The 12500-nt window shown below is 41.5% G+C and overlaps 1 protein-coding gene across 7 annotated transcripts in view; it reads left to right on the top strand.

The window, feature by feature from the left end:
* The window catches only part of LOC106869334 (netrin receptor UNC5C), a 528047-nt gene that overhangs the window by 363966 nt on the left and 151581 nt on the right, over positions 1-12500 (top strand). For 3 of the 7 annotated variants that reach the window (XM_089345431.1, XM_089345432.1, XM_089345426.1), the window contains exon 1: positions 10624-11285. The exons of 3 other annotated variants lie outside the window; for them this stretch is intronic. In XM_089345431.1, the coding sequence (XP_089201557.1) occupies positions 11192-11285 (94 nt within the window). In that variant the 5' untranslated portion in view covers positions 10624-11191. Of the gene's footprint in view, positions 1-10623; positions 11286-12500 lie in introns of those variants that run through there. One more of the 7 variants, XM_089345429.1, reaches the window with a different exon arrangement.

Here is a 12500-nt window from a genome sequence, read left to right as displayed (position 1 = left end):
CGTCCGACGCCTTTACATTCTGAGTTCAATTTCGCTGAGGTCAACTTTGCCTTTCATCCCTTCGGGGGTCGATAAAATAAGAACCAGTTGAGCACTAGGGCCGATCTATTATTATTATTATTATTATTATTATTATTATTATTATTATTATTATTATTATTATTATTAGTTCAAATTTCGCCGAGGTCGACTTTATTCTTTCGGGGTTATCGTACCACTCGCTCTAATCGATCTAAGTGACTTGCCCCTCCCCCAGAATTTCAGGCCTTGTGCTTTTACTAGAAGGAATTATTATTGTGATTATTTAAGGCGATGAGCTCGCAGAATCGTTATCACGCTGGACGATATGCTTAGCGGTCCTTCGTCTGTCGCTCCGATCTGATTTCAAATTCCATCGAGGTCGACTTTGCTTTTTATCCTTTCGAGGTCGATTACCAGTGAAACACTGGGATCGATGTAATCGACTAGTCCACTCCCCGCAAATATCAGGTCTTGTACCTTTAGTAGAAAGGATTTTTATTATTATTATTATTATTATTATTATTATTATTATTATTATTATTATTATTAAGATGACGATATGAGATAGTTTTGGCTGCTGGTCTGGTCGATCTCGTATTGCGTGATGGGGGTGGGTGAAATTGGATGGTTTAAGGAGAAAAAGCTAGAAGGTGGTGTTGGGGTGGAGTGGGTCACGCACATACACATATCTACTGTCATCCCCACTCTATTCACCAATCCCACCCTATCCCCAGTCAGCCAATCTAACGCTCAGATTTATCGGACCATATCGATCTTGCTTTGACAGACATAAATCACAAGAGCACACAAATCGTGAACCAAATATAAAATCTAAACAAAAGTGTAAAAATAATAATATAAATATCAATGAACGGTAAAAAAAAAACAAAAAAAAAACACAGAAAATGGAGAGAAAGAGAGATAAATAGAAATATATCATAACAACGATAACAAGAACAATGACAATCACGGCGCCGACGTCATCAGTGATGGTGGTTACAATAGCAACAATAACAACAGAGAATACAACAACAAGAGTAAGGGCAATAATAGGTAGCTCTACAGTTACAGTAAAAACAATTACAACCACAATAACAACAATAGCAAAAACCACAATAGTAATAACTACAGTGAAAACAACAACAACAACAACAACACCAGCATCAACAGCAGCAGCAATAACAAAAACAACAGCAACAATAATAACAACAGTAATAAAAACAACAGTAGCATAATAACGACAACAATGACAACAACAGCAGCAGCTGCACTAACGACAGTAAATACAAGAGGAACATTAGCAACAACAACAACAACAACAACAACAACAAGGTAGTTGTTAACAATGCAATGATTGTGTGATGTGTGAGTCAAGAAAATTTTAGTCATCTCCTGCAAAGGCATTGAGGGTGGATGGGCGTGTGAGGACGGGTGGGAGTGCGGCGGAGTGATGGATGGGCGGGTGGGATGCAGAAACATTCCAAACTTAACTATTATCATCTGCTATCATCATCATCATCATCATCACAATCGTCATTATCATTATCTTCGTCAATATTTATATCATTTATATTAGCAGCATCACCATCCTAACCATCACCATCCGACAACTGTCATCATGATTATCGTGTTGTCACCACCATCATCGTTATCATCATCATCACCACCACCACCACCGTCATTGTCATCATCGTCAGCATCATCAACATCTTTCCATCACCATCAGAATTGTTGGCATCAGACGAAATACCTTAGTGTTTTGGAGCTTTTTTTTTTATCCCATCTCAACATTTCGAGTTCAAGTTTCGCCGACGTCGACTTGGCTTTTTTTCTTTTCGAGATCGATAAAATAAATACCAGCTGATCAATGGAGTCGATGTAATCGACTAGACCCACCACCTCAAAAATATTTCATCCCATGTTCTTATTATAGAAAGGGTTATTCCCTTTGGGAGTTCTACTTATTTATTTATCTATTTATTTATTATATCTTTCTCCGTTTTCTTCCTGTTTAGACGAACTTTCCTACTTTTTCGGACAAAACCTTTTGTAACCTTCGTCCTGTCTTTGTCCTTATATGTTTTTAATTGATATTAGCCCTTGTGGCCAATAAAACGAATTAATTATTATTATTATTGGCAGAATCGTTAGGACGCTGGACGAAATGCCTAGCAGTATTTCGTGGTGAGCTGGCAGAATCGTTAGCACACCGGACAAAATACTTTGTGGTATTTCATCCGTCTTTATGTTCTGAGTTCAAATTATGCCAAGATTGACTTTGCCTTTCATCCTTTCGGAGTCGATAAATTAAGTACCAGTGAAACACTGGGGGGTCCATGTAATTGACTCGTTCTTTTTCCCCAAGTTTCAGGCCTTGTACCTATATTAGAAAAGATTATTATTAAGGTAGCGAACAGGAAGAATCGCTAAAACACTGGACGAAAAGCTTAGCGGTATTCCGCCCGTCGCTACATTCTGAGTTCGAACTCCGCCGTGAAATACTGCAGCCTACAATACTATGCTATCTGTTCTTTTCAACTAACTGTCTAATAATCTCCTGATTATTCCAGCCGTTCCGAAGAGGCAAACTTTTGCTCGACTGGGCGCTCTATTCCCATTTCCTTTGTATTCATCTTGATCCTGTCCCTCACGACCCAACAATAATGCACACTATCTTCAACTTCTTCATTTTCCACAGTCGTACCATCTTGTGTGTGTTGCATCATTTCCTTGTTCCCAAGATGTGCAGCACAGACTTTTTGAATCGTGTTTGGATGCTGCATTTGTTACTGCTGTGTAGCCACAAGTCAGACCCGATCCAAGGGTCCCACAGACCCATAAGACATGTCTCCCTACTTACATCATCTCATCGCAAATCGCTTTTGTTTTTATTAACAAACCCGCGTGAGCATGGCAGAAGTATTCTCTTTACAAATAATGATAATCGCTTCAAATTATTTGGTACAAGGTCAGCGCTTTTAACGGGGTAGTAAGTTGATTACATCGACCCCAGTGCTCAGTTAACTTTGCACACACGTTGTCTCGGGTTCAGTCCCACTGAGTGGCATCTTAGACAAGTCTTGTTGAATTTGCTAGGCGGAAATTGAGCGGAAGCTCGTTGTGTGTGTGTGTGTGTGTGTGTGTGTCTGTGGAAGAGCGTAGGCTCGAAACCTTAAAGACTTTTTCACTTCCCGAGCGTTATACTAATACATCTGTTTGTTTTCTACACTACCTGTCTTCGTCTTTTGTTTTTTTTGTGTGAATTTTCCCTATATATATATATATATATATATATATATATATATATATATATATATATTGTTTTATTCTTTTTCTTGTCGCAGTCATTTAACTGTGGCCATGCTGGAGCACAGCGTTTAGTTGAACAAATCGACTTATTCTTTGTAAGCCTAGTACTTGTATGTTGATGCACACAGGCAAAATAGAACTCAAAAATACGAGTGTATGTATATTTTTATTAATATTTAGCACGCACGCACGCGCGCGTCGTGTGGGTGTGTATCCCTCACCCGCCGAGTTGATATGTTTATATCCCCGTAAACCTAGCGTTTCGGCCAAGAGAGACCGATAGAATAAGTGCAAGAAATCCACCACCTGTTTTTTCGGGGGGGGGGGAAATTGGGCAAAATAACAACAACGCTAAGAACGCCAACCACAGCCACCACGACCATCACCACCAATTCCGCCACCACCACCACCACCACCACCACCACCACCGCATTACAACCACTGTCACCACCCACTACTCCGTCGTTACTATATTACTTACTCTCCCCTACTCCTTGCTCTCTATACTTAACTCCCAGAAACTGGGTCACAGAATGATGACAAGCGAATGGGGGGAAGGTCGAGGGTGGGGGGGGGGCAGTTCTATCTGTTGGCTCTGCATACAGGGGCGGGGTGTAGGTTCGGCGTATGTGGCTGTGTGTGTGTGTGATGACACCTAAAGGCTGCTGATGATGCTTCTGTTCAATTCACTGTCATCACAACCATTATCATCATCGTCACCGTTACCACTACCACCATCATCATCGTCATCACTTTCATTGGCAGCAGCAGCAGTGGCAGTATTATTAGTGCCACTACAATCATCCCAATCATCATCATCATCACCATCATCGTCATTGTCGTCGTCATCATCATCATTATTATTATCATCGTCATCACCACCACCATCATCATCATCATCATCACCATCATCATCATCGTCATCGCCATCATCATCGTCATCATCTCCATCATCATCACCGTCATCACCAACATCATCATCATCATCACCATCATCATCATCATCGTCATCATCATCATCGTCATCATCATCATCATCACCATCATCATCACCATCATCATCATCATCATCATCATCATCATCGTCATCATCATCATCGTCATCATCATCATCATCATCACCATCATCATCACCATCATCATCATCATCATCATCATCATCATCGTCATCATCATCATCGTCATCATCATCATCATCACCATCATCATCACCATCATCATCATCATCATCATCATCGTCATCATCATCATCGTCATCATCATCATCATCATCATCACCATCATCATCATCATCATCATCATCATCACCATCATCATCATCATCATCATCATCATCATCATCGTCATCATCATCATCGTCATCATCATCATCATCATCATCATCATCATCATCGTCATCATCATCATCGTCATCATCATCATCATCATCATCATCATCATCACCACCATCATCATCATCATCGTTATCGTCGTCATTATCACCACCATCACCATCATCATCATCACTATCATCATCACCATCATCATCATCACCATCATCGTCATTGTCGTCGTCCCCAACATCACCACCACCGTCCCAATCTTTATAGAACCACCATCACCACCACCCCCGCCGTTATCACCATCATCATTACCCCCCCCCCCCTCCCAGCTCCGTCACCCCACCCCCTTCTCACCACCCCCACCCCACCACCTAGAAGTGTAAAAATGTTTAGAGGTGCAGAGCAACTTATCAGAAACGGTGTGACGGTGGTGTATGGGGGGTGGGGGTGGAAAAGGGGATACGGGGGTGGGGTGGAGATGAGGTGGGGGGGATATCCACCTGCTGACACAGCATACATATTGACAGTGTTGTTGTGATGAAAGTTTTAGGTGGTGGGTGGGTTTTGGGTGGGTGGGTGGCGTTGTTGCCTCTTCGTGTTACTGCTGTTGCGGATATTATAGCTATCGTCATCACCATCATCATAGTTGTCATCATCATCATCATCATCATCATCATCATCATCATCATCATCATAGTTGTCATTGTCGTCACTCTCGTCATCATCGTCACCACCACCACCACCACCACCACCATCGACATCATCTTTCATCACCACCATCATCACCATCATTATCGTCGTCATAATCGTCATCGTCCCCATCACCACTGTAAACACTAAATATAATAATAATAATCATCAATGCACCATCCTCATCACCACCAGCACCACTCCCGCCGCCACCACCAGCACCACCTCCGCCGCCACCACCACCAGCACCACTCCCGTCGCCACCACCAGCACCACTCCCGCCTCCACCGCACCGACACCTTCCGTTGAAACGTCATAATACAACCGGATATCACTCATAATTGTATTGAAAAAATACACACTGGCACCTCCACCACTACCGACGCCACCTTTACACCAGGCAGACACTGTTAGCTCTGTGTGTGTGTGTGTGTGTGTGTGTGTACACATACACACGTGTAGCTGCTGGCTGGTTGAATGGCGGAGGCGCTGGTGATGGAATAAAGCGTGTTGGCATTACATATTCGTTTCAGCCATTTGACTGTGGCCATGCTGGAGTACCGCCTATGAGGGTTTTTCGTCAAAGAAATCGACTCCAGGACTTCTTGTGAGCTTAGAACTTATTCCATCGGTCGGATTTGCCGAACCGCTAATTTACAGGTACAAACACACCAGCATCGCTTGTCAAGTGATGGCGGAAGACAAACACACACACACACACACACACAGACATATTATATACGACGGGCTTCTTTCAGTTTCCGTCTACCAAATCTACTCCACTCACAAAGCTTTGGTCTGCCCGAAGCTATAGTAGAATACTCTTGCCCATGGTGCCACACAGTGGGACTGATCCCGGATCCATGTGGTTAGGAAGCAAGCTTCTTACCACGCAGCCACGGCTGCGCCTATAGTGCGTGTGTGTGTGTGTGTGTGTGTGTGTGTGTGTGTGTGTGTGTGTAGTCGTGGCTGTGTGTTAAGCTTGCTTCCCAACCACATGGTTCCAGGTTCAGTCCCACTGCGTGACGCCTTGGGCAAGTGCCTCAGGCCGACCAAAGCCTTGTGATTGGATTTGTAGACGGAAACTGAAAGAAGCCTGATGTGTGTGTGTGTCCCACTACCGCTTGACAATACGGTGTTGGTTTCCTTATATCCCCGTAACTAGTCAGTCCAGCAAAAGAGACCCAACAGAATAAATACCAGACTTTAAAAAAAAAAAAAGTATTGGGGTCAATTCATTCGACTTCAAATTCTTCAAGGCAGTGCTCTAGCATGGTCTCACTCTGGTAAGTTTAAATTCCCCCTCCCCACTTAATTTTTTCATACCAATCACCGTCACCACCACCACTACCACCACCACCTTCTTCCCCGTTGCTGGCGCTGACAAGCCTCATTCACCTTGGCATGAAAATTAGCCCCTTACAACACCTCACCCCCCCCCCCCCCCTTCTAGCAAAGGAACCCTTTTTTCCACTCCACCTCCACCCTATATACAATCCATCACCACCACCACCACCACCACCACCACTTATTTTCTAATTCTAAATATTCGCTCCCCCCCCCCCCCCACGAGCAGCGCCATCGTCTCTATTTTGTATTCTAAACAAACAATGGAAAAGTGTCAAAACGTTTTGGAAATGTTACAGACATCATTCTCGTTTTGCTCGACGACGGCGGCGGTGACGCTGGCGCAGCGTCACACCTCGAGACTACGTCACACCTCGAGACTACGTCACACCTCACAGAGAGGGCGGGGGCACACCTTGCTCCGCACTCCAAGCTCACCTCGTTTACATACACACACGCACCCGCACATTCGCACTCACGCTCATAAACACATACATCACTCTTTCTCTTTTCCTCTCCCTCTCTGTGTCCCTGTATGTATGTGTGAGTGTGCGCGCGCGTCCCTCTGTCTGACTGACTCTCTCTCTCTGTCTCTTTCCCTCTCCATTTCTCTCTGGTTCCGTCTGGTTATCTGCCTCTCTCTCTCTCTCTCTCTCGTCTCTTTCTGTCTGTCTCTATCTCTCCATCACCCTCTCTCTTTTTCTCTCCGTCTGTCTGGTTGTCTCTCACTCCGTCAGTCGGTCTCTCTGTGTCTGTGTATCTCTCTGTTTCTCTCTATCTCCTCCTGTGTCTCTTACTGTCTGTCTTTCCTCCCTCCACTCTCCCTCGCTGTGTGTGTGTGTGTCTTTCTCTCCTTAATAGGAACTGTCAAATCAATTTTTAAGGCTTCAATCTGCAAAATAGGGGACAGAAATAGGTGAGGGAAAAAAGGGACGCAAAGTGAGTTAGAGAGAGTGAGATGGAGAGGAGGAGGAGGAGGAGAGTACCAGCAAGGGAAATAACAAACTTGTAGTTGGTCTGATTAAACTGTTAGAAATAGCAACTATACTCTCCCTCGAATTACTGCACACGCCTCATTGGTTTTTGTTTGTTTTTAAATAAAGAAGAAACAACTTAAAGAAGTGGAATCCTAGATACACTATGTGTCGGACTGGAGGGTCACAATTGGAATATGTTTGATTATAAGCCACTAATACTTAACTAATATACTATAATAAAGTCCTAGACACAACGAGAAATAGAATATGGAATGGTCACAACTGGAACACCTTTTTTTCCTTACTTGTTTTCAGTCATTAGACTGCGGCCATGCTGGGGCACTGCCAGGAAAAATTGTTAATCAAATGAATCGACTTCAGTTCTAATCTTTAAAGCCTGCAACTTATTCTTGTTTTCGTCCTCCACGAAAAAAAATTTAATTTGTGTTCGTGGGAAGAGCCATTTTAACGATGCGGCCTGTCCTAACTCTTCGAAACGCCGGTGTTTTAATGGTGACAGCTGAGGAAGGATATGTTCTCTATGTGGCCTGCCTGTTTGTTGTACCTTGTCCATGTTCTGTTGCAACGTCATGTACCCAGATATGTATCTATATGTACATGTAGATGAAGGTATGTACATACATGTACATATATATGCATATACTCAAATATTGTTTATATATATATATATATATATATATATATATATATATGTGTGTGTGTGTGTGTGTGTGTGTTTCTCCCACCAGTGCCTGACAACCGGAGTTGCTGTTTTTACGTCCCAGTTCGACAAAAGTGACCGATAGATACTGACCGATAATAGGGTTGATTCATTCGCCTAAAAATTCTTCAAGGCGGTACTCCAGTATGATCACAGCCTAATAATGACAAGCAAGTAAAATATAATAGGTGTAGGTGTGTGTGTGTGTGTGTGTGTGTGTATGCATCATATATGTATGTCGGACAAGCATACTCACTTTCTGTTAGGAACCAGTCCCTTTACAAAGATCTCTCAAATACTTAACAAAGGTTTAAGAACCGGTATGTATATATGTATGTATGTATGTATGTATGTATAGACGCACACGTACATACTTTCAGGCATATGCACACAGTGACACAAATATGCGTCGACAAACTGGCAGTTGTGAATGATGGCAATTGGGTGTTAAGGGAATGTTTTTGTCCTCGCTAACACCACGCACACACATCTATTCATGCACATACATACAAATATACAAGTGTCCAGATAGGCGGAAAAAACCCCACTTTTTTCCGCTGAGGACTTATATGTCCTAATATCAGACTATTTTTTAAACCAATACACGGTGGTCGCTTCTGAGCTTTAATCTTTAAGTTATGATATATGTATTATGATAATTATATGTATAATTATGATAAATGTCGTTGAATGCTCGAAATGAGGAGTAGATAGAGAGCCGACAGCTGATGAAAGGTCGTTTCTCTGTTTACTTGTCCTGTCTTCCATTTTTTTCTCTCGTTGTTTACGTATTTAACTCGTTTGCCTAAGTGTTTCATGTTGTTTATTCAATTAATGACGTCCTGTACCCATGTATGCGTGTGTGTATATAGATAGATAGATAGATAGATAGATAGATAGACTTACTTGGAAATGGATGTGTGGCGTTCAGTCATATAATAATATAAATATGGAAAGAAAGAAAGCTCAAGATAGGAAAAGAAAGATTGTCGATGGTCACGTGTGAGCAACGAGAAAGTAAAGGAGGATGAGTGAGAAAGATAGAGGGACAGATAAAGAACGGTGAAGGAGAGAGGAAAATAGAGAAAGGATGAAAGAGAAAAACGAAAGGGGGGGAGAAGAATTAGAGAAAAGCGAAAGGGAGAAAGAATTAGAGAAAGGAAGAGAGAGAGGAAACGAAAGGGGAAAGGGAAAGAGAATAGTACAAGACAGAGTCGCATCGGAATTGTTAAGATAAACTTTCTTGGAAATGGATGCGTGGCGTTTCAATCATATAATAATATAAGTAAATGAGTGGAAATCGAATTGGTGAGTGTGTTAATTAATAAGGCATTGAAACAGAATGACTCTCCCCAGACACAATAAAATATGCTTCAACACACTAATTCACATAAAGAATCTTGCAAACCAAATACAAAAACGAAATATATATACGCACACCTACGCCCTCAGATGTAATAATATTATATGTGTATGCATATATATTCTTTTCTTATATTGCTGTACTGGTTTCAGCTATGTATGTATGCTATATATGTATATATATGTCTGTATGTATATATGTATGTATATATATATGTATATATGTAGATATATGTATGTATATATATGAATATATGTATATATATGTATATATGTATATATATGTGTGTGTGTATGTTTGTGTATATATATATATATTTTTATTTAATATGCGCCCTTTTCATGGGCCCCTTTTCATGGGCCCGGTTGGTCATGTTCCCAGTTTGACCAATGAAAACACACGCACTATATATTTGGTGTCAGCTTGCTTCAGCTTTATTTCATATTAATTACATAAATAAAATATGAAATAAAGCTGAGCAAGCGAACACCGAATAAACAGTGCGTGTGTTTTCATTGGCAACATGACCGTCCCCAAATAGAGCAATATATATATATATGTTTATGTGTGTGTGTGTGTGTGTGTGTGTGTGTGTGTGTGTGTGTGTGTGTGTATACATACACATGCATCTATATGCATATGTTATATACACGTCAGAAACCTCTGCTTTCTCCGCCAATCTGAATGAAGGACGAAAAAGCCACGCCACCGTCCCCAACAACTCCACTGTCCTACTCCCTAATATACACACTCTTTCCCCCCCCCCCTCCCCCACTATTTTCTACCCTACCTTCCTCTGTCTGTGTGTCTGGCTGGCTATTTTGCTGTCTGTCTGTCTGGCTGTTGGTCTGTCCGTCTGCCTGACTAACACAATCTGGCAGTCTGTTGAAAACCTTTCTTTCTCTACGGATGTATAAAGTCTGCTGCTGTTGACAGGCGTCAGCTACACGACCCGCACACCCATCAACCCCGCCACCGCTGCTCCACTGATTCCCTTAAAGGGACCACCACCACCAGATGGATATACATATTGCTATTGCTGCTCCTTCTATTGTTGTTATTATGGGGCCTGTTCATTGTTGCTGTTGTTGATACACACACACACACACACACACAAGTTTTTGCAACTGCGCTAGTTTTTTGTATACACTCACAAACACACATATATATACACACGCGTGCATATATATATATATATATATACATACACACACGCACTTTCACACATACATCACGCACACGTACTCACACAGACACATACATACATCTCTCTATCCCTCCACACACACACACACACACAAATATACCCGTTAATTTAAAAGGGAAACTCCAGTTATAGATGAGGTGTTTACCTATGCAAACCCGTCCCATCATTTAATGACACCACATGTTCAATCTACGGAAAGGTTATATATATAATCATATATAGCTGCATATATGTATGTCTATGTGTATATACAGCCGCTATATTTCCATGAATGGATTACGGGTATATAGCGTTGTTGTCTATATAATATATGCGGCCACCTTCTCAGGTAAATATATCCTTCATTAACAGTGTGCGTGTGTGTGTGTGGAGAGAGAGATGTTTGTGTCTGCACACACGCACACACACACATATATATGACATGTTTATATGAACGCATGTATGTGTATCTGTGTGTGTGTGTGTGTGTGTGTATGTATATATGTGTGTGTGTATGTATATATATATGTGTGTGTGTATGTATGTATTTTTTATATGTATATGTGCATATATGTGTGTAAATCTCTTATTCCGGTTCTTCTACATCGGAATGCGGCTGCCTTGAAGGGTTTCGTCAACTAAATCTACCCCTGTAATATGTTTCAAGTTTGGTGCTTAATTCTGTCGCTATCTCTTTTACGGAACCGCTAATTAAGAAGGATGCAAACAAACCACTACCGGTTATCAACCAATCAGACAAACACTCGCAGACGCATACACATGTATCCATACACACACACGCGCACATACACACATATATAAAATACGCGCTCATACGAACCTATATCAAACACACACACACACACACACACAAATATAGTCACACTCGACAAAGTTTGTTACATTTTCCGTTTACCAAATTCACGCGAAGGTGGAGATGGAGTATATGTAATCTGGGTATACCCCCACTTTTAAATTTTTTTTTTTTTTTTTTTACGGAATCCTATGTTTCAGACCATGGAGAATCCGATTCTGGAAAAAAATTTTCAAAAATCTCAATTTCAAAATTTCGATCCCCCCCCCCCGGTTTTTATATAGATCCACAGGGTAAACCTAACCCTAACTCAAACCCTAACCCTAACCCTAACCCTAACCCTGACCCTAACCCTAACCCTAACCCTAACACTAGTTTTGTGAGATTTGGCTGTTATTTCTAGCATGTAAATAGCCTGCTTGGTGGTGGGGGGGGAATTGAATTTTTTCAAAATTTTTTTTTTCAGAATCGGAATCTCCATAGCCTAAAACGTGGGATTCCGTAAAAAAAAATTAATAAATAAGGGGGGGAAAGGTTCAGATTACATATAGTCCATCTCTACCCACGCGAATTTTGTTTGCTTGACCCAGGAATACTAAAAGATGTTACCCACGGTACCGCACAGTGGAACCGAACCACAGACCACGTGGTTGTGAATTAAGATTCTTAACCCCACACACATGTATATATATTTTCCTTCGTTTTCTTCACGCTTCCGAGTGTTTTATTTTTATGAATCGTTTTATATCA

Source organism: Octopus bimaculoides, chromosome 29 (assembly GCF_046866305.1).
Source record: "Octopus bimaculoides isolate indiv1 chromosome 29, ASM4686630v1, whole genome shotgun sequence".
NCBI classification, from domain to species: domain Eukaryota; kingdom Metazoa; phylum Mollusca; class Cephalopoda; order Octopoda; family Octopodidae; genus Octopus; species Octopus bimaculoides.
Note: the sequence above shows the minus strand (reverse complement) of the source record. Positions and strands in the feature narration are given on the sequence as shown.